Genomic DNA, 23,905 nt, shown 5'->3' with positions numbered 1-23,905 from the left:
CGATAAAAGTTGATGCATTTCTAAGAAATGAGTCGTGAGTATATCACTATGACGCAGAAACAAAATAGCAGCCTTGAACAATGGAACAACAAAACTCTGATCTTATATCCTCTCAAGGGGACAATTTTTGGCAGTGATGGCACGGTACAGAAATAACTTGCTGGTATCACATAAGTTCTTCAGCGCAATGCAACTACTGGTGCATCGTTGGAAGCTGTGTGTGGATAGGAACGGTGACCAAGTTGAAATTAAAAATAACAAATGGAAAGTTAATGAACCAGCTCTGTGCCTTATACCTTGCTCAGTTTCATATCTTGTTATAGTTTTGAAAACATCAGGGACAAGTCAATTTTCAGCTTACCCCTATATATCCAGATTTCTTTTTTTTTTTTTTTTTTCAGATAAATAAATCACATGATGAAAGGAACTTGACGACTCGTTCCATTGAATTAATGTATGAATTCCATGTAAACACAAGCAACCCCCCCCCCCCCCTCTCTCTCTCTCTCTCTCTCTCTCTCTCTCTCTCTCCTCTCTCTCTCTCCTCTCTCTCTCTCTCTCTCTCTCTCTCTCTCTCTCTCTCTCTCTCTCTCTCTCTCTCTCTCTCTCTCTCTCAAATTTAATTTTATTAAGAACCAACATACTACAGTGGAATCCTGATAAAGCCAACACAGGACTAGAAAGATTGATTGACTTAAAGTTAAAGCAAAGTTGACTTTATGCATTATAAATAGAACAATCTTAGAAAAAAAGAGTAGAAAATTTGCATCCAACAAGAGTTGTTGACTCTATGTGGATTCCACTGTGCTTCTTTAGTGTCTTGAATGTTACAATCATAGAATTGTTATAATAATGTCGAGCTATGCAAATAACATTTTTGTTTTGAAAGAGCTTTGTTAAATCTTATAACTATAGTAGCTGTGTTCGGATGGTAAAAGAGGTAATTGGCACTAATACTGATGAAGGTGTGAGTGATAATGATGATGATGACTACCACGTTTCTAGAAACAGTTCACTACAATAAACCCAGATCAGATTCACACGACAATGTCAGACGGCTTTTGATTGGTCCATATTCCTCATATGATTTTGCTATGTGGATCTGCCTATCCTCTGCCCTAAAATTGATGCAACAATGAAGAACCAAAGATATGTTGGGACTATGACTTACTTTTAACATTTTTCTATCACTATTGCCTTCCTTCTTTTTAATTCCGGAGTAGGTAAAAATTCATCACTTTTTCTCTTAATTCCTCCTGATTTGTGTTGAAATAAACGGTGGTTTTCAGGAAAGAATGCTTTCTTGGCAGCTTTGCGAGCTCGCCTCAAAGTAAATCTAGTCTTTTGCAAAAAACCTTTTTTATTTTTACCACCTTTTTCAACAGCACTAGGGTCTAACATACTATGATGTATTTTTTCATCCAGGAGAGAGGCAGATAACATACTGTCTTCTGCTGAGAGAGCTGAAAGATTTGTTAAATCCCCTGCAGTCAGTGATGAGGCATCCAAAGTAATATCCGCATAATGGCTTAAAGTAATGTCTGGTAATCGAGATTGGGTTATATCGGCAAGCTTTGAAGTTGACATTGATGTGTTTTTTACTGAGGATGACGACTGTTGTTTCTTTTCAAGCTCCAACTTACTCGTTGAATGTGAAGCCTTTTTACATTTACTATTTCTATGACTTCCAAAGTGGAAAACTTGATCAAGATTGATTTTGGACGATCGTAAGAAATTGCCAAATCGTTTTGAACCCATTTTGCGAATTGGCCCAGTTTTGTTAAGTAGTTTCAAAGGATCCCCGTGATTCATTCTTTGAGGCAAAGTAAGGTCTGAGTCATCCACGACCCTTGAACTTTTCAAAAGCGTATTGACAGCCTTTAACTTGGTCTTATCTGATGTCATAAAGGAAGAATATAAATGAGAGTCAATATCTGTCATAGTTTCTGCAGAATTACCATCTTTGTTTGACATTAACAAATTCATGGCCGGAGTGAGACCAGTGCAAGATACTGAACGCGATGCTGATTCAGTCTTGTTTTTCGGTGTGATGACATCATTCATACTCAATGAAGTATTCAAGACACGTTTTAGAGGCGGAGATGCCATTGGTGCATATTTTTTACTATTATGATTAATGTTTACTTTGGCTGTGCCTTCAGTGCACCCCTCAATACTTGTTCCAACACTCTTACTAGCACATTTTGAAGTGGCCTGAATTGAAGACGGTAGCATAGATTTATTGTCCAAATGGGAGGATTCTGTTTGACTGACATTCACACCAGTTGGAGGTTTAGACTGCAAAAATGATTTTGTGTTTGGTTTGGAGAATAGGGCCTTACCCTTTGAACCTGCATGCTTTCTCGCAGTGGTAAGTTTTGCTGGGGCACTTAGGGGTGTGACTGGACGAATTTTCTCAAATGATGCTTGAGGAGATTCCAGACTTTCATCAGAAGCCAGGGAAAAAGCAAGATCAGTGGCTTCTGCTGAGCTGTGCAGTGAATTTTCGCCATCACTTTCATTGTAACCTTCATTCCCAGTGCATGGGGTAGAGGGTGGAGGTTGTGGGATGCCAATCTCCTCAGATATATCAGATAAGCCATCATTTGATGCTTCAATATCTACTTCCTCTTCCTCTTCACTGAATTCCTCCCGACCAAACCTTCCACTTCGCAAACTGGACCTTGGTTTGATCATCGAAGATGATGAAGATCTTGTTTGTGGAGTGGCACTTCCCAGCTTTGGACAACTGCTGTCCAGCTTGGTGAACTCTGTGCTAATTTTCCTAGTGCAGCTAAGAGAAGTATTACGAGGATGATGCTGAGACCCTTGCAAAAGTGGTACTTTTGTGGGAAAATGTGATACCTGGTGTGAATGTTCACCTTGCAAATCCTCTTCCATATCCTTCACTGTTGTTTTATTGATGACACTGAATTGCAGAGAATCATTGATGCTGTCATTGTAATCCTCTAGTACCCTTTGCCTTGAATTGATCCTATTTGAATTCCCATCATCATCATCATCATCATCACCAGCGCCACACTTGGTAGAGGAATTATCTCTGGATGGAAATAAAATAGACTCATCATTGACACGAATGTGACTGTCACTGATGCTGCAGTTGGCGTTGTAATTTCTGGTTGTTGATGATTTACTGCGGTGGTCGATTTCTGTTGGTGGTGGTATAATCTTGTGTAGCTGAGAAGATGTTATTATTTCCCCTGCTGATAACAATTCTTGACGCTTACGCTTGAGTAAGGTGAGTTTTGATGGCCCTAATGGGTCAATAAGAACCACTACACATGAAGTGTTGTCTGCTTTCAATGCCTTTGACCTCCATTTATTAAGAGCCCTTGCCACAAGACGCTCAGCAGGATTACTCCAAAAAGTGACAGCTACATTCTGGGAGAGAATAGGAAAAGAATTTATTTTGGAATAGAGAAAAAATAAAAATATACATATATATACATATATAAATAAAAACAAGAAAACACAATGTTGAAAAATTAGAACATGCATTTGGTTTTACTTTTGAAGATCGCAGATTCAGGATGAGTAGACGTTAAATAGAACTACTAGTAGCATTTTAAAAAGCAAATAGCCTATAACTTGTAATCCTTTGAACATTTTTTTGAAATGGTCTATGACAAAGGCTTTCATTATAACTTCATGAAGATTCCCAATTTCCTTCTGCTCTCTCTCTCTCTCCATCCTCTGTCTCATTATTTATATATCTATCTATCCTACTCCTTCTCTCTCTCCTTCGTTTCCACCTGTCTCAATATTCAAATAGCTGTCTATCCTACTCTCTCTCTCTCTTCCTCTGTCCCAATATTTATGTCTATCCTACTCTCCCCCCCCCCCCCCCCCTCTCTCTCTCTCTCTCTCTCTCTCTCTCTCTCTCTAAATAGGGTTTTAATAGCAGATGGTGCACATATATATGTCAGGTCGTATCAAGTTGGTAAACGTCTTCTCGCTCATAATGTTTAAACAAAATACAATTAAAATTTGGCTTTCACAGCTTTCTATATACATTTGGGTGATTTCTTCTCACTTCATGCAGAGAAAGGCAGAAATGCTGCGTTATGAATAGTTGAAATGGAGCCAGAGTTTATCCCTGTTTGTATAGCGTCGAACAGACGAGAGCAATTGTTTGGTACCATGTAGATAGGATGCTAGTCTTTCACAAAGTACTTTGTAACAGGCCTAGCTATCCAGCAATCAATGCTGGGTGGACATAATAAATGTAAAAATGTCAGAATAATAATAATATGATGATGATAAGAGGTGGAAGTGGTGGTGACTCTATGAAGTGACACTTTAAACATTAAAAAATTGGACACATCTCTAAACAATCTGACTAGTCTCTACATGATTAACCTCATATTTATTGTTACCGATCACGTATAATCTCTTGATTGAATGTCTAGTTGCTAAATGTCATTCATGCAATCAATAATTATAAACTAATATGATGTTGGACCTGATCAAACCCATCCAGAGAGAGAGAGAGAGAGAGAGAGAGAGAGAGAGAGAGAGAGCATGACCTAACTATAGTTATATAATCTGACACTGAATCAGGGGTGAGAATGACTGGTCACAAAAAAGGAGGAAAATTTTCATCGTCAAGATCATGACCCATCCATGCGACCATAATCTATAAATTTGTTTTTTTTTTTTTTTGTTTGTTTGTTGCTTTAGGTCTCTTCCAACACAATTGAGGTTATATGAGAGACCGCTGAAACAAAAAAACAAGCAATCTAACAAAAATAGTACAAATGTAAATCAAAATCATAACCTAAAGATATCATAAGCTAAATTATAAATAACCAAGAACAAACAGGCAGAAGATTTACAGAAAAAAAATATCCCCTGTCAAAAATACAATCACAAACCAAAGAAGCAGGATAGGCTAGTAAAGAGAAGAAGAAACGACATCACTATCGGATCGTACACCCATGCGAACATCATAGGTATATGATTCAAGGGTGATGCTCCCATCCAACCACCCGCTCTATAAATTTGAATTTCACTCAAATTTACTGAGATGCGATCCAAAATTTGTCTTGCAGCAATTTCTTACACAATTCGGTGGAATTTCAAAAGTCGAAAGTGTAATTACAACATTTGCTGGTTGTAGTAGGGATGATGATGTGGTGGTGGTTGTAGTAATAGCAGTGGTAGGGATGATGTGGTAGTAGTGTGGATGAGTGTGTGGTGGTGGTTGTAGTAGCTGTGGTAGGAATGATGATGTGGTGGTAGTTGCAGTAGTAGTGGTGGTAGGGATGATGTTGTGGTGGTTGTAGTAGTGGTGGTGGTAGGGATGATGGTTTGGTGGTGGTTGTAGTAGTGGTGGTGGTAGGGATGATGGTTTGGTGGTGGTTGTAGTAGTAATGGTGGTAGGGATGATGGTGTGGTGGTGGCTGTAGTAGTAGTGATGGTAGGGATGATGGTGTGATGGTGGTTGAAGTAGTGGTAGTAGGGTTGATGATGTGGTGATGGTTGTGGTAGTGGTGCTAGGGATGATGGAGTGGTGGTGGTGGTGGTGGTAGGGGTGGTGTGGTAGGGATGATGATGTGGTGGTGATTGTAGTAGTAGTGGTTGTGGGGATGATGATATGATGGTGGTTGTAGGGTTGATGATGTGGTGGTAGTTGTAGTAGTAGTGGTGGTAGGGATGATGTGGTGCTATTTGTAGTAGTAGTGGTGGTAGGGATGATGATGTGGTGGTGATTGTAATAGTAGTGGTGGTAGAGATGTTGATGTAGTGATTTTGGTGAGTGTTTTTCTATTCAGTGATGATAATAGCAATTTGTCAAAAAGGAGGAAAATTTCTCGGGCTATCGATCAAACACAAGCAAAGAAACCTAGTAGTAGTTATTTAGCTTATAAATACAACCCAAGAATCTCTCAAATTTAAAGCCATAGAATAGTCCAAAGGTAAAAAGAAAAAAGATTAAACTAAGCCAATCACAATTGCTTTGTTCTAATATATAATCTCTATATACCAGATGATTTAATGTGGTTGCGAAAGAAAGAGAGAGAGAGAGAGAGAGAGAGAGAGAGAGAGAGAGAGAGAGAGAGAGAGAGAGAGAGAGAGAGAGAAGGGGGGGGGGGGGGAAAGACTTCTTTACCAGAACAACTTATGTATGGACCTTTTGAATTATATATCAAAAAAAAAAAGAAGAAGAAAAGAGAAATAGAAAGAAAGGCAAAGGGGAAAAAAAGAGAGAGAGAGAGAGAGAGAGAGAGAGAGAGAGAGAGAGAGAGAGAGAGAGAGAGAGAGAGAGAGAGAGAGAGAGAGAGAGAGAGAGAGATTAAAAAGGCATTAGGTACCTACAACAGGGGGAAAAAAACCCAGACCCATTTGTCCCTCCCCTTCCCCTTCAACCATCAACTAACTAATCAAAGAACACTACTGGTCTTCTGTGTCAATTGTGACATCTGGTGCCATACTGTCTGGCCCAACGTCATAAAAACGGGACCGTCACCAAATTTCACGAGACTGAGCACAGGTGTCAAAATATAACACAAGACATAATGGTGATTTTGTGGGTTTGAGGAAAATGTTTGACACGGCAAATTTGAAAAAGGAGGAAATGTGATGGGATGGGCGGAGATAAACTACCATTTAAGCAGAAATCCGCCTTTAGGCGGAAGATTCTCAGCCCTGCTGAATAGAATATGCTTTGTTGTTGTCATCCACTGCTTTAAGTTTCACCGCAATTTTTTATTTTAATTTAGGCTATAATTAATTTTTTTCTCCATACGGGATCAAATTTCTTTCAATTTATCAATGTCTAATATTATGTCCCTGAGGTAGAGAATAATGGATTGTCTGATTTCAGGCAATTGCCTGAGAATTTACCTAAATTTTAATTTTTTAATTCTAAAATGCGTCATATCTACCGAATGAACGACCCTTGGGCTATGCGTGGCGCTCTGGATTATTCCCATTTATGTTACGTTCATTCGACTATGTTTCACGCATTCTTTCATTCCTTTTTTTAAACATTTGGATTGACGTATTGACATATTGACTGATTTCACAGGTTTATTAATTTAAGCTAGTAATAATTGAAGATAATATGGTAACAGTGGTAGTAGAATTTATGATGTTGTGGCTGTAGTGATGGTGCCTTTGTCTCAGAATTTCTGGAATTCCAAGTTGGAAACTGACAGGTTTGATGCCAGACCCGATTTTATTTCCAAGGGAAACAGCTAAACAGTGACGAAATTCCCACTTGTGATAAATGGCAGATAACCTTAAATAGAAAAAAGGACGTATTTTGCCTTGAGCATTTCTTAGTTGGTACATTACAGCTATTCTCAGTTTGAGTCTGATGATTTAAAATTACAAAATAATAAATAAATATGTTTGTTTTTATTGTTTTTAAGGGTTTTACAGCGCTTGCAACACATTTAGGTTATATCAGCGCCAGTAAAAAGGAAGAAAATGGGATAGTAAAAAGTTCTAGAATTACAATTAAAGCACCCAAGAAAAAGTAAGACAAAGGGGAACTGAGAACAAATAGGGATCAGATGTAGATTCCAAGAGCATACCACCAATGTACTTAGTTTGAAATCACCTACAAGTCTCATCCAGACACAAGCACAAAATCCAACAAAGAGGAACACACTCAAATGCTTACATTATACATTCAAAATAAAAATAATAATACATAACAGAGAGATGATTTACAAGGAAAAAAAATATCATCTCCCAAAACAATAACTATGCATTTGACTGTTTCCCTCCCAGCTAGGACTCCGGCCAGAGCAGGACAAAACCAAGAAATCTCATTCCGAGACAAAGACAGAAAGCATGTTGGAAAACAGATATAAGGGGATAGAAGACACAGTATGTACCTCCCTGCCCGCTATGGGAGGTCAGGATCCCCACCCAGAATAAATAAATAAAAAACAAGTCATATCGCTGAAGTTCTTGTTTGAATTGTATTAATTTCCTTCGTAACACTCCAATAATTGGCTACTGCATTCCATAAAAAAAAAAAATTGTTTGCTAATTCTATATTCAAAGCGTATAAAAATGCCTTACTGGGTCATTAATGATCCGCTGCTCAAATTGCGATTCAAGATCCATGACCATGTTGACAGACTCCTCTGGTGTAAGCATGTTCCATAATCCATCAGAGGCAAGAATGAGGCAGCGATGCTTGTTTGCATCCAGTGGAAGGACTGAGACATCAGGCTCCGGCGAGACCACATAGGTTTCAGTGTAGTAGTCATAACTCCACAGATCACCTGAAACATATTTTTTTTCTAATTTCAAAAACAATATTTTCTGAATACATGTAAAAATAGCGATAAAAATTCCTTTCGTAAAAGCCCTTGGAGATATGCCATTTATTTTATTACTTCACCAAAGAGCAATTTCATCTTGGTTTGCTATTCAAGTCTCTGTTTCTTTTCCAATAGGTGGACCTACACTGATTGCCTGTGAGTCATTGTAAGAACATAAAGTTGCAACAATAATTTGTTAATATCAGGGCAACACATCCCTATCATATCTGAATAGCAAAGATGTCTTCATTCCATGTTTAAAAAATTCTAAGACTTAGAGCCAGGGAGAAGAGCTTTGTTTGGTTCAGTCCAAAATGGGATAAATTTCATGTAAAAATTAGAGAATTAACATCTCTGAAAGATTCAAAAAGAAACTAAAGACTCACTCTTTTTTTGTCATGTTTTAGTGATCCACTTACACAAAAACACTGAATATTTTTTAAACATTGAAATAAAGAGATCATTGAAACGCTCTATCAATTCCCTTGTGTGTTACATACCTATTCCATTGGTTAACACCTGCATGATGAAAATAGGTCCATCGTAAAATCAACTACAAAAATAGGCAGATTTCTGAAACAACAACAAATCTTAAAATGAAGGAATAATACTGACCAAGAGACCTAGCCACAGCCAAGAAAGGTATCTGGTCTATCTGGGTGCTACGTCTGACTGGGCCTTTGTGGTTTGTTTTGGGACGACTCCATACCACACGGGGTACCCCACTCTTGCTGATCACTTCTCCACCAGATTCCTCAATGCGCAAACGTTCATCTGGGTCATCGGGTTTGTGATCCTGAAAAGAAATAATATTAATGTTAGACGATTTCTAACTTGATTTGGAGAGAGAAAAAAGTATTCATCAAACTCAAATTTAACCCAACCAAAGTTGTTCAAAAAGATCATGCTTCTACAACATTCCAATTAGTATTAGTCCCTCAGAGCCAACAGGCCCATGGAGCCGGAGTTTATTCCTGTTTCGATAGTGTGAAACAGACAACAGCAATTGATTGAAAAATCTGTGGACACTGAACACTTCTCAAATGAGCTTGGTAATCAAATAAAAAACAGAACACATAAAATTCTAATTACTTAATGAATGAAAGAAAAAAATTTTAAAACATTTTTAATGTATAACTGGTATTATATTCCAGATGAGGCATTCATGAAAATTTGAGCGAGATGTTCCTCTTTTATCTCCTAAAATCATAATCAAGGACCTTACCTTAGTAACGCAAATGGCTTGCACAGGAAACTTATTATCCCCTGCATAAATGTCATTCTCTCCTAGCACCAAACCAGAATCACCAACATGACCAGTATATAGCTTGCCTTGCTTCACAATGGCAATAGTAGATGTTGTACCTGATGTGCTGGGAAGTCCAGTGAGTGTCTTTGGCCAGGATTCTAAAAGACAGGGGGAGGGGAAGAATAAAGAAATAATGAATTGATCAATTCAATAAATAAAATTGAAACATCCAATCCCACCCTGCTTCATTTCCCAACAACAAAAATTTACTTCACTGTCACAAGCACTAGTTTTCTGTTAATTACTATTAATATCATAGGTCCAACAGAAATATTTTAATCAATATTATAAATCAACATTGAAACCAGAAAGTTTCTACTTCATATTATAATAATGAAACTATAATCAAGGTGTCCAGGGAAATCAAGCATTTAAAAAAATAATCTCATCGGTCTCTGACGTGCATTAATTATCTTTATTCTTTTTACTCCCATTCACATTGTCCTTAACTTGACTTCACATATGCCTAATTTCTTTAATGCAGTTCATGCACCTAAATGACCTTTTAGTAGCAGCTACCCATACCTAAACTCTAATAATGTTGGATGTGGTAGAAGACAATCACAATGAATAATAATGTTATGATGGAGGAAAAATTGATGACAATAATATGAATGAGTTTCACCATGTTTTATAGAAATTGTCACTCTTGGTAGATTCCACAAAGAATAGGTCCAAGGCAAAAATGAGATTTTAAACCTTAAGTCTTCTTTGTATGTGCAGAACCATATTTTTTTTATTTGTAGTTTCTGAAAGTTTGTTAGTAAAGAAGATAAAAATAAAAGGAAGTGGTAGACTAGACTTGTGAGCTTTCAGGTTTTTTAAAAGACGGAGTTTACACGGTCATGTAAAAACTATTTACTTCCATGTAGGAAGTGACTAGATATCGCTATTAAAAAAACAAACAAAAAAACTTCAGCTTTTATATAGCCCAATATCCACTCAACGTGCTCAAAGCGCTTTACAAAGGGTCCCTTACCACAGCAACATTAACACCTAACATAATACTCTAGATATCCGCTCTAATAAACCAACACCAAAGATAACACTAGATATCGCTCCAGTCCTCTGTTAATTGCAAAAATAGTCACTAAACCAAAAAAAGAAAAGAAATAGCGTAGCCGCTCTTGAGAGAAACAAAAACAACTTGACCTTTCAAAGGCGAATTTCAATCTTACTTTGACCAAAAAGAAATTCTTACCGTATTCATCAAAAGACAAACAACAGTAATACGATTTTAAAACTTGAGCTTTTATATAGAACCATATCCACTAAACATGCTCAAAGCGCTTTTTAACAATAGTCTTACTGCTCTTATGGTGGAAACGGTTTTTTCTACATTAAAAAATAATAAAAATGGAAACTGTATTGAAAACAAAAAATCAGTGTCACTGGGGAAGGGTTAATTGCACTAGACTCCCAACGTCCTGCATCCTGTGACTCTCCTACTGCACTTGCTAATCACAAAAAATAAAATAAATGGCAATCAACAATACTAAGCCCCTTTCTTTTTTTTAAATCAACTTGTCTGCTATGGAACCAGTCCTCCCTTAAAATGTAAAAGATATAACTTAACACTGTTTTGCCTGTACCAACGAAAATATCTTCTGTTGCCAACTGTTGACAGGTCTAATTGTTTGTGTAGACGACAGATACATTTCTCAAAATGGTCACTTGACAGTGTAAAAACATGCTAATTGGGAAGGTAGCGTCAATTGCCAAGGACCTTGACAATTGTCAAATCGTCAATTGCCAAGGACCGTGTCAGTTCATCAACTACGCATGTGTACTTTTTACTGCCACGGAGTACCTTTAGTGTCACGAAGTGATGCATTGCCACAGAGTGATGTTATGTATTAATATTAATATTAATTAATACTCTCTTTTACTCTTCTTTCTCTCTCTGTGTCATTTTCTCTTTTTTTCTCTATCACACACTCTCTCTCTGTCATTTTCTCTTTTCCCTCTCTGCCATTTTTTCCTCTGTGTATGTATTTCTCTGTCATTCCCCCCCCCTCTCTCTCTCTCTCTCTCTCTCTCTCTCTCTCTCTCTCTCTCTCTCTCTCTCTCTCTCTCTCTCTCTCTCTCTCTCTCTCATTTCCTCTTTTTGTTACGGACCTTGCCAGTTGGTAGATCATCAACTATTTACTCTTAATGCCACGGATTGATCTTGTTGCACAAATGTTTTACGTTAATTATTCCGTATTAAGACGATGTGCAGTATATTTCCTTTAAAATAAAGGAAATCTTACTTTTCTTTTTTAATCTAGGACATCTTGGCAGGGATTTGCCACTTCGTCCTTCTGTTTCCCCCCCCCCCCCCTGAATCCGAAATCAACAGTAATTTTTATTTGATATTATTTTAACTCATCTTGGAATTCGTGAAAAGACATAAAAATTAAAAACAAATGCCAACAAGTGTTGACTTGATCCTTTCCACAACGATTGACAAGGAATGAGTGAATGGCGAATGGAAAAAAAGAAAGTGACGGTGTTCGAGATTCGTATGCGCGCAAATCGAGGCTCGACTGAAATCACCACATGCGGCTGAAGAGTTCCAATTTGACTCCTTGGCAATTGATGAACCGTCAACTACCAAGGACTCACTCCTTGGCAATTGACACTTCCAATTGGGAATGCTAATTGTCGGTACTTACTTTAAACTTAAACCGTATAAACGACAAAATTTCGTAGTGAATCGATTCAAATTCAACTGGTTATTACGAACTAATACTAATAAATAATAAAGTTCTGAAAAATTAGAAAGTTGAAAGATGCTAGTTTTTAACACAGAGGTAGGTTTTTTTAAAAAAACATGTGTCTTTAACCTGAAGGCATGCTCAAGGTGAAGTGGCCTTTACAATACACGGCGTTGACTCGTAGCGTAGACGTCTTCTGATTCTTAGTAGTCTTAGAATTAGAAGAAGGCTCGCCTCTACAACTACAAGTAGGCTGTCATTATCTATCCCCAGACACCTGCATATTGTGTATATGTAGTAACAACTGATTTAATGTTGGTTAATTTTATGGTTTTTTAGATATTTTATTAACTTTCCTTATTTCTATGTGCATTCGGATACATTCCATATTCTGGAATGTGGATAATTGTTTAAAAGAGCGGAGTTTCAAATATATGTGTCTGGCCTGGGGATAACGAAAGTTGGTTATCCCCAGACAGGTGTCTGGGGATAACGAATTTTCATTATCCCCAGATAATCACAGCGAGTACAGTAAAGGAAAGAAATAGCGTAGCCGCTTTTGAAAGAAAAAAAATCAACCTAACCTTACAAGTCAAGCAGAAAGAAGAAAGAAGAACAAGAAGTTGAAGTTGAAGAAGTGAAGTATGAAGGAAAAGGATTGATGATATGAACAAAGTTGACCTGCCAACTAAATGAGGGCGTGTCTATTTGAGAAACATCTCTCTATACTCCATACTTCAGATAGAGAATTTTGAAAATAATCAATTTTCAATTTCTGCCAGCCAGCTAGGTGCCAGTGGATACCGCTCTTCTCCATTTGACATTTGACTTACTGATGAACTGTCTACTGTGGTTTAAATACGAAAGAAAGAGAAAATAAGCAAAATCTCACCAATAACCGACCACATAGCATTATGGGTGTCGAGGAATCCTTTTTTAATAGCAGACAGCACTTGTTCGTCGTCGTTCGACCAAAATCCGTCATATTTTGTTATTTCATTGAGAAGGTTATCGCGACAAAACAATGATGCTTCAGGTCCACCATGACCGTCGAAGACACCAAAATAGGCGAATTCATAATCATCTGTATCCTTTTTCAGAAATTTGATCACATGATTATCTTCCATGTATTTTCTAGCACCCTGATCACAATTCCCTGAAACCCTGAGGTTGACGCCAATTCTATGGCTCGTCATTTTGTTTTGAACCTAAAAACCTCTTTATCTAATGGCCGACATCGATGCATCTCAGATTTCGCTTTTCAACGGAATTTCCTTTTCAATTTCATTGGCTGGGGAAATCGAACACCAATTATTGCACTGCTTTGATTGGTTGAACGCACAGTTCCAAGGCTGGTAGAAAAGTTTGCTGTGTTATTGATTATCTCCGAAACAAATCTTTGTATGAGTATTGAGCACACATAGAATAAACTTATTCTGTTATGAGCACTGAGACAGCTATCTAATTGTATACTATTCTCCTAAGCCTTAAGATCACCAAAATGTGTGTCCTAGACGCTGGACCGAATTTTACACCCAGTTCCGCAAGGTGAAGGTGGCCACACACGGTCAAGGTCGGTCACCGGATAAATGCGTCTTCCAACTTTCAATCAATACACATCGGCGTCTTCGAATCCACATAATGTCGCTTTCTATCACGGAATTAATTGAAGTTTCATTTTATGTTGAAAATGAGTTTTTTCATCTGTCATCAAATCTCAATGGAAATCACGTTTATTCAAGTTGATACAGTGGTTTTTAAGCACTCCCGCTACAAACACGATCCGGCTATAAGTACGCTGGGAGCGCGATTTAATTTTATCCCTTTAAAAACACGAAAAGGACTCCGCTAATAAGTACGCTCAATTTTATGACCATTGCTTCAATATTACAAAATATAAGAAAATAAATATATGCCTATCTACGAAAAGAGAAATAATTTTTTTTAATTACATTATTGACAGACAGGGTTAACAAAAACCATCAAAATGCTATGCAAGTAACTTATGGTTCACACCTCACTATTCCATCATTACTTCCCTTGCACAAAACATTAAAATCTCAGAAATGAAACGGACAATGCACATCCGTCATAAAATCTTGATGACAAAAAGAATTATAGACTCGGCAGTTCACTGAAACGACGGGAAGGGGAGGGGGAGGGGGGGGGGGGTAAAGGAGTTAGGCATGGTGTCCACTTGTGGTGTGACGTCACGGTGCTGGAGGCGGAGTAAGATAAATGAGGGCTCAGATTGTCGCCAGATGTGATCATCATTTATTATCGATCTGTCTAACATTGATTATGAGCATTTTTATTTATTTTTTGGTCACATTCACATTCATGGGGTTTTAACTTTATGATATTTATCAACATGTTCATCGAATATTTGACAAAATTCATTTAATCCTACCTACGATCAACTTGATTTTTAATTCAAAAAAAAAAAATGCTGAAACAATAAATGCTTTCAAAAATTCAGTTGATAAGAAACTCCATGCCTTGAAATACACGTATACGATGGATGAGATTTGTTTTTCAGAAATACGCAACAAGATCAACAAGTCTGTGGTGAAATGTTATGTATGCCCCAGCTTGACCTTTTGTTTGTGTATACCTTTGTGTGTGCTTTTAAAAAATTGAGCTTTTATATGGCGCAATATCCACTAAACGTGCTCAAAGTGCTTTACAGTGGGTCCCTGGCCAACTGCAATACAACACTTAGGACATGACATGACGTCTGTATAACATTTTTTTAGAACAGAGACAACGCTGTTAACGGCCAGTTACTCCTTTTACACCTGAGTACGGTGAGAAAATGTGAGTAAAGAGCCTTTTCCAAGGACTCAACTATGCGCCGAGTGAGTTTCGAACCTAAGACCTTCCGATCCGACAGCGAGTGTCATGCCACAAGACCACATAACCGCAGCCGGACTTATAATGTCCGTGCATCAATTTGTTTTTCATTTGTTTGTTTTAACAATTATGTATTAATTTGCAAAAGCAACAGTGCTTTTTTTTGTTTACCTATGCAACCCTTAATGATTATGTTATGATACGATAAGAGTCACTTTGATGACAACAAAATGTTTACAGAGGTGTCAAGCGTGATTACTTACAATCTGAAGCATGAAGACAAGGTTTGCACATGTACGATTTGTTCATGCCTTTCTTTTTTCTTTTTTTTTTTTTAAATTTCACGCATGGGTCTGTTGCGACGTGCACATCTTTGCCGGTCTGATAACCCAATTCCTTATAGGCTCATTGTTGTAATGGAAATCTCCAAAAAAAAAAAAATGACGCAAAATATTGTCCATTACAACAATGTTAAACTAGGCCATTAAGCGGATTCGGATGTCAGACCTGCATATATTATGTATACGTCGGTCTGTTGACATTTTTTTTTTTTTTTTGCGCTACACACATGCCCTTTTCACCAATAACCTCAGATATCAAACAAGCAATTAAAACCACCAGACTTTATCTTCAACTTAAGGGGAGGGGCGACACCTGAAATATCGATTTTTGGGTCAAAATATAAAATTTCAGTTTTTTATTTATTATCAAAGAACAATCATTTTTTCACATATTTTCAGCACTTAGATGGTGATTTGGATAATATAAAGTTTGTAAATCGTCTTTCATAACCATGGAAGTCGACATGAAAATACCAAACTTTTCAATTTTTTGTAAGAATTCAACTGAAAATAATAGGACTGAAAAGCATTATAATACATATCGATGTTGTAAATTTTGATATCGATAGTTTAGTCTGTTCGACAAATGGATGATGCCAAGTCTGCCCCCCTCGTGGATCTTTACCTTGCAGTTGGTGAGGGGGCTTGAGGCACACGGGAGGGCTAAGGTGTAAATCCCGGTCGACCGTCACGAGACCATCCCGGGTATCGAGCCAACGAGCCACATGAGCTGCTCGCCCCGGTGTGTGACTAAATTTGATCCAAACCCGGTGCCCGAATAGCAGCCCTATCCCGGGCGCCACACTATTGTCCTTATGTCGAGTCCCAATCAGTCCCGTCAATGGCGAAGCGGTCTGCCGCCTAGCCAAATAATACCGCGTTCGGTCGCCAGGGTCGTCGGCACGTCCGAGAAAAAAGCAAACGTCCCATGCATCAATCGATTCGCGGCCTGCCGATCGGAAAATGCGACGGCGGGGATGGCGAGCTGACGCGTATATTGTCCCTGAACGTCGAGAGCCAGAGTATGGCAAAAAATGAGCTTTTATCAAAGCTATTGGCCGTTCATTGCGTTGATATCCTCCTTTTACAGGAGACCCACCTTTATTCAGGCGCGCAATCTTCCCGATTCCAGATCCCAGGCTATACGGTGGTCCAAAGCGAGGACACCTCGAGGCTCAAAGGAGGGGTTAGCGTTTACGCTAAAGAGCCATCGAAGGTAAGGGTCATTGAGAGCGTAACGGACAGCAATGGGGTGAACCGAATTTCCGTGGAAGTAGGTGGATTGTGTTTGCATAATATATACAAACCACCTAGAGCGACTTGGACTACACCACCGGTACCGGTGGTCAGCCATCCTTCCATCTGTCTGGGAGACTTTAATAGCCACCATCACGAATGGGGCTACCGAGACTGCAATGAGGCAGGAAGACAACTCCGCTCATGGATGGACTGTAATGATCTACACCTAGTGTACGATCCTACAGCCAAGGGTACCTTCCGGGGTACCCGCCATAAGAAGGAGTATACTCCAGACCTCACCCTCGTAACGAAAGGCGCGAACGGTGAACCGCTGCAGGTGAAGCGGACAGTCCTCGGGGACTTCCCGCATAGCCAGCACAGGCCGGTTCTTGTCACAGCTGGGGTGACAATACCGAGGGTGCAGTCTCTCCCACTTTGCAGATGGAATTTCAGGAAGGCTGACTGGGAGGAATTCAGTTCCTATATCGAGCAGGTCTGCCCTGCCATTCCTCCCAAGTCCAAGAATATAACCAGATTTAGTAGGCTACTGGTTAAGAGCGCTCAACGCTCTATTCCACGGGGCAAACGGAAATTCTACACCCCTTGCTGGACAGCAGAGTCGGAAGAGCTGTACCGAGAGTACCAGCAGACCCAGTCCCAGGACACAGCCGATAGACTACTTCAGTCTCTGGCAGAGGGAAGGAAGCAACGGTGGCAGGAGACCGTGGAAAGTCTCGACTTTACACACTCCAGCCGCCACGCTTGGCGTTTGATAAAGAAATTGGACCCAGATCGGAATTTCGCGAAGGCTGCACCGGAATGCGAGGCAGACACAATTGCCAAGAATATTAAGAACCGTAGTAAGCGGGTCCCTAATCAGGCTTTTGAGCGCGGTGTCCGCAAGGCGTACCGTACGATTTTGGACTCGCTACCTGCGGAGGAGTCGGACTGGACGGCCCCGTTCAGTCCCCGAGAAGTGGGTGCAGCCATTAGCGAAGTAAAGAACGGCAAAGCAGCAGGGATAGATGGTGTATATCCCGATATGGTGACGCATCTGGGCCCCAGGGCACGGGCCTGGCTAGCAGAGGCAATGTCTGACATCCTTGCAAATGGAAAGCTTCCACAAGTGTGGAAGCACGCGAAGATAGTTGCCATCCTGAAGCCAGGGAAGCCGGCGAAGGAGGCAGACAGTTACAGACCATATCGCTGCTGAGCTGTCTTTACAAATTGCTGGAGCGTGTTCTATTAAACCGATGGGGGCCGGTCCTAGACGCTGCCCTGCCACCCGAGCAGGCAGGCTTCAGGGAAGGGAGGTGCACCACGGAGCAGGTCATTGCCCTTACAGAGCATATTGAGCACGGGTTCGAGAGAAAACAGCAAACAGGTGCTGTGTTTATAGACCTATCAGCGGCGTACGATACGGTCTGGTGCGATGGGTTAATGCTCAAACTTGCAAAAATCATAAGGTGCAAAAAGACCTTGAAGTTGTTCTCTTCGATCTTAGGGGAAAGGCAATTCCACGTCGCGCTGGGAGACGTCACGAGCAAAGTAAGGAAATTGAAGAATGGGGTCCCTCAGGGGTCGGTACTCACGCCAATGTTGTTTAACGTTTACATTAGCGATATGCCGAACACTTCCTCCCTGAGGCTGGGATACGCAGACGACTGGGCACTCGTTACTCAGAGTAAAGTGTGGACCCGTCTCGAGAGCGTACTCAGCGAGGACGTCACCAGACTCAAATCCTACTTTGACAAGTGGTACCTGAAGATGAACACTTCAAAAACTGTGGCCACTGCATTTCACTTATGCAGTGGTTGGCACACCCGTAAACTGAATGTCCTAGTCGGGGACCAGCCACTCCCATATGAGCCGCGTCCAAAATATCTAGGGGTGACGTTGGATCGCAGCCTTACCTATCGGGTTCATCTCGAAGGGGTTGCCCGGAAGATAGAGAAGCGGAATAGTCTTCTGAGGAAGCTGGCGGGATCGACTTGGGGCGCTAGCCAAGCACTCCTGAGAACATCCGCCCTGGCACTATGCTATTCCACCGCGGAGTATTGCGCTCCAGTGTGGGGTAGAAGCAGAAACGTTGAGAAGGTGGATGTAAAACTTCGCAAGTCGATGCACATAGTGTCGGGAACGCTAGCAACAACCCCTAGAGAATGGGGCCCGGTAATGGCAGCGATCCAGCCCCCCGATGTCCGGAGGGAGACCATTACGGGAAACTGGCTGAGTAAGATCAAAGAGAGAGGGAATGGGGATACCCCTCTCATGCGCATAATGAACGGTGCCCCGTTTCGAGCCGAAATAAGTCCCGGCAACCCTTGTACGCAGAATCCCTGACTACGGACAGAGCTGCACATACGAGATGGAAGTCGGTTTGGACGAATTCAATCCCTCGTGGGGGCGGGGACCTGCACTCCTCTAAGCTTGGTGAGAGGTTGCCAGGCTTTGATACCAGTAAGAGGAGACACTGGGTAGCTGCGAATCGGCTCCGGTCGAGGAGCTGCCTAACGGCCGGTGCGTTACATCAGTGGGGTCTAACTTCCTGTCCAATATGTCCACGCTGTGGGCAAGAACCCGAAACGGCAGAGCATCTAGTCGAAAGGTGTGTTGTGACGATGCTACCAGGCGGGTTCGCGACGGTGCACGAATGCGGACCGGACTTTGCTGATTGGGTCGATCGTCATAACATAATAGTGTGAACCATAAGAAGCTGCTGCCAAGTCTGCAAAGATAGATCATCATCAAGCCCTACTGCAACCTCCTCGTGGTGTCGAACGGTAACAGGTCAAGCTGGCCAACTGCAGAGGGCGACAAGAATAGGCAATGGCAAACCATTCTTGTAACTTTGCCGAGTTAACTGCATGAATAAGTCCAAAAAGTTAAACGGTGACAGCGTAAAGGGGAGCATGTTTTCACGGAAGACTGCTGCCTCGCTCGGTTGGGAGCGTGATGTTCGTCAGGTCACACCGAACCGTCAGCCAGTTACTAGGCGAAATAAATTTAACAAATGTGACAAAACCAAAATTGGGACATGGAATGTCAGGACCTGTGCCCAAAAAGGAAAACTAAACAACATTTTAAAAGAAATGAAACGGCTCCAAATAAATATTCTTGGCCTGGCAGAGATGAGATGGAAAGAGCAGGGAACCATGTCAAAACAAGAAAACAACACGACATATAAGATCATATGGAGTGGTGGAACCTCTTTCCAAAAAGGAGTAGGGATGATCTTAGACCAAAAATCAACCAAATTTTACAAAGGGCACGTAGCAATCTCAGACAGAGTTTTGCTGGTTAAGCTAAGAGGGCCTGTAGTTGACACCAATATTATTCAAGTTTATGCACCAACAGAAGAGGCGACAGATGCAGATATGACAGAGTTTTACCATTCACTAGACAAAGCAAAACGAATGTGTAAATCACAAGAAGTCCTTATGGTAATGGGGGACCTAAATGCTAAGATTGGCAGAGGCAGAGATGGTGACATAATCGGACCACATGGACTCGGAGACAGAAATGAACGAGGAAACATCTGGGCAGATTGGTGTAGAACAAATAAATTAATGATTTCAAACACCTGGTTTCAACAACACCCAAGAAGAACCTGGACATGGCAATCACCAGGGGACAGAGCAAGGAACCAGATAGACTTTATAGCAGTATCATCAAGATTCAGAAATGGCATATTAAATTGCAAAACCTACCAGGCGCCGATGTAGACAGTGACCATGTCCCAGTTGTTTGTACAGTAAGGATAAAGTTTAAAGCTATTCTGAGAACAGCTGGTAGAATAAAGAGGGATTACAGGTTATGCAAAGACAATGGCATACAAACAAAAATGAGAGAAGAATTTGAAAATGCACTCATGATACAAAGCCAAAGTGAACCTGATAACGAAAAATGTGAAAAACAATTTGATATATTCCAAAAGTGTGTCAAAGCAACTACAGAAAAGCATTTACCAATAGCTCAAACAAACAGCAAAAAGGAATGGATGACAAATGAAATTCTAAACCTATTTGAAGAAAGACGAAAATGCAACAGAGGGTCTGCAGAATACCAAACATTGAACAACCACATTAAATCCAAATGCATCGAGGCACACGAGAACTATCTAGACTGGAAATGCTGCGAAATTGAAAGAGAATACAAACCCAACCCCCAACAAGCTCACCAAAGAATAAAAGAACTATCAGGGAAAAGGAAAAGCAAAGCAGCAGGAAGTTGTATCCAAAACAAACAAGGGGAACTGCTATTTGAAGAACAACATATAGAAAGCCGATGGGTAGAATACATAGGCGAACTGTACAATGATCCAAATAGAAATGAACCACCACTGAAATTCAAAGAACCATTAAGCGGACCAAACATCACCAAAAGTGAAATTGAACATGCCATGGAACGAATGAAGGATGGTAAAGCAACAGGCCCTGATGAAATATCTGTAGAGGTATTAAAAAGCCTAGGAGATCTAGCAATTGATGAACTTCACATATTATTCAACAATATATACAATACTGGGAAAATTCCAGAAGATCTCTGTAACTCTATTTTCATAGCAATACCAAAGAAAGCAGGTGCAGTCAGATGCGAAAATTTTAGAACTATAAGTTTAATAAGTCACATCAACAAAATACTGTTGCGTATAATTATCAACAGGCTAAGGAATAAGATTAACCCCGAAATCGCAGAAGAACAATATGGATTCCAACCTGACAGAGGGACAAGGAACGCAATATACCTCCTCCGTGTTTTAAGTGAAAGAGCTATACAGGTTCAGACCCCACTATACCTCTGTTTTGTCGACTACAAAAAAGCTTTTGATAGAGTACGCCACGAAGAAATACTAAAACAACTGCACTCCATTGGCGCTGATGAGAAAGACCTCAGACTCATGCAAACATTATACTACACCCAGCAGGCATCTATCAAAATCGGAAACTCTACAGGAAATTCCATTCCTATTAAGAAAGGAGTCCGTCAAGGGTGTGTTGCCTCACCAGATCTGTTTAATCTATACCAAGAAACAATCATGAGGGGCATAAATAATATGGAGGGAATAAAAGTAGGAGGTCATAACATAAATAATATAAGATACGCAGACGATACGGTACTCATTGCAACATCAGAAATCCAACTTCAAAAGATTGTTGACAAAGTGGTAGTAGATAGTGAAGCCAAGGGAATGGAAGTGAATATCACCAAAACAGAATGCATGGTAATACAGAAAAACCCGAAAACAACAACACCTGCAATATAACGATTCACGGCGAGCAGCTTACCAACGTAGAAAGTTTTAAATACCTAGGTTCAATAGTGACAACAGATGGAAGATGTAACCGAGACATACGAGCAAGAATAACTCAAGCCAAACAGGCCTTCATGGACCTGGGAAACATTTTGAAAAACAAACAGATGTCGTTCGGGATTAGATTCCGAGTCTTGAAGTGCTACGTGTGGCCAATCTTGTTATACGGATGCGAAAGCTGGACTACAAATGCAGAAACACAAAAGAACATTGAAGCTTTTGAAATGTGGTGCTTGAGAAGGATGCAGAGAATATCGTATACCGCACACAAAACGAACGAAGAAGTGCTAAAACAAACATACCAACAAACTAATGCCCTTAATAGTGGATCGACAACTATCCTTTTTCGGACACATAGTAAGGAAAGATAAGAATGAATACCTGGCAAGTTGTGGAAAAATACCTGGTAAACGCGCCCGGGGGAGACAAAGAAAAACACTCATAGACCAACTGAAGGGCTTCACCAACCTAACAATCCAAGAGCTGTTTGAAAAAGCAAGAGACAGGGAGGAATGGAGAGAGATAATTCATGCAGTATCCGAAGCCTGGACCAGGCATGGAACCTAGAAGAAGAAGAAGAAGAAGTTTAGTCTACTCTTTGCCCGTCTATTTGACACGGTTTCAGTCTCATAAATATCAGAATATGGGCAGGGGAGGAGTTTAGAAACTGTTAGTCGCGAACAAAGATTGTGTGTCAAACAGCTGATAAGAGGTCAAGTTGTCAGGTAAATACAACGTGATCACGAATGGTGCGATCTGATTGGCTGACCTTGTTCTAGACCTCTGACTCCGCGCCAGGGATTGGATGTTGAGTCAGGGTGAAAGTTCGCCTCTCTTACTATTATATTTTACTACGATTTGTTTACCTTTCGATTGATCAGTTGTTTTATCAAATTTTGACACGTATTCACGTTAATTATCTCTAAATATTTCCAATTTTTACTGGATTATTATAAATATACCTAAAGTGACAAAAAAATCCAAACGTTGGCAACAGTTATTTGCTACAAAAGCCAAGAAAGCAAGAAAGTTATGATGGCTCGTGGTTGACCCGTGACTACAAATCTTTGATTGGAATTTGGTGTGTGATAGTAGTATTATGATAAAGCGATTCCAAGCAATGCCACAGCGGAAAGAAATGAAATGGGCTATTCTTGCTGGTCTTTACCACGGTTATTACACCAATGACTTCCCTCAACATAGGTATTGTCCTCCTGAACCGGACTCCAGATGCTTTTATAAAAAATATATATTACTGCCCATGTGTATCCTGTTGACACAAGCAGCGTGTAAATACACCTTTGAATTTTGATTTAATTCATGAGCACATGAAGCCTGTAAATGCTTTGTTGAAGTGTTGTGAGATGAAGACAAACAAAATCCAAACGAAAGGTTTCATAATTCTGTTTGGTCAAGATGCCATAAAACATACTTCCATTCCCTAAAAAAAGTTGAGTTTGGTGCAGAGTATAATTTTGGTCCAATAGAAATAACATCCCTGAAAGTGTCTTTGGGCATCGGTGGACTGGGAGAACACTCCCAGATGTTGAGTCAGCAAGCAGAGTCAAAAAGACTTGACCAGAGCATAAGGGTTGCTCAACACAAAGAGAAAAAAAAGACGCAAAATGAAAGCTCAGACCCGTGAAAAAGCCCAGAGGGAGGCAGAAAAAGAACACGGGGGACCCTCATACGGTGCTGATATGTTTTGAGCTGGTTGTACCGTTTTGTCTTATTATTTTCATTCATTGTTATCTTTGATCTCGTTTTTCTCAAAATGACATTTTTTAACACTATTTTTTATCTTATTTTGTCATTTATCAATCAATTTGTTTAAAACTTTGCATGTC

General features: G+C 40.1%; 1 protein-coding gene across 1 annotated transcript; it reads right to left on the bottom strand.

Annotated features, from left to right (window-relative positions):
* Positions 1-323: 323 nt before the first annotated feature.
* On the bottom strand, positions 324-13,603 carry LOC144967338 (uncharacterized). The gene is made up of 5 exons (XM_078904434.1): positions 13,204-13,603; positions 9,529-9,710; positions 8,919-9,099; positions 8,059-8,264; positions 324-3,402 (listed from the first exon to the last, which is right to left on the bottom strand). Exons 1-5 carry the CDS (start codon positions 13,505-13,507, stop codon positions 1,174-1,176), a joined length of 3,102 nt encoding a protein of 1,033 aa, XP_078760560.1. The 5' UTR covers positions 13,508-13,603; the 3' UTR covers positions 324-1,173.
* Between the last annotated feature and the right edge of the window lie 10,302 nt (positions 13,604-23,905).

Source organism: Berghia stephanieae, chromosome 3 (assembly GCF_034508935.2).
Source record: "Berghia stephanieae isolate SIO BIC M18660-M18661 chromosome 3, UCSD_Bste_1.3, whole genome shotgun sequence".
NCBI classification, from domain to species: Eukaryota; Metazoa; Mollusca; class Gastropoda; order Nudibranchia; family Aeolidiidae; genus Berghia; species Berghia stephanieae.
This window is presented reverse-complemented; position numbering and strand designations above follow the sequence as displayed.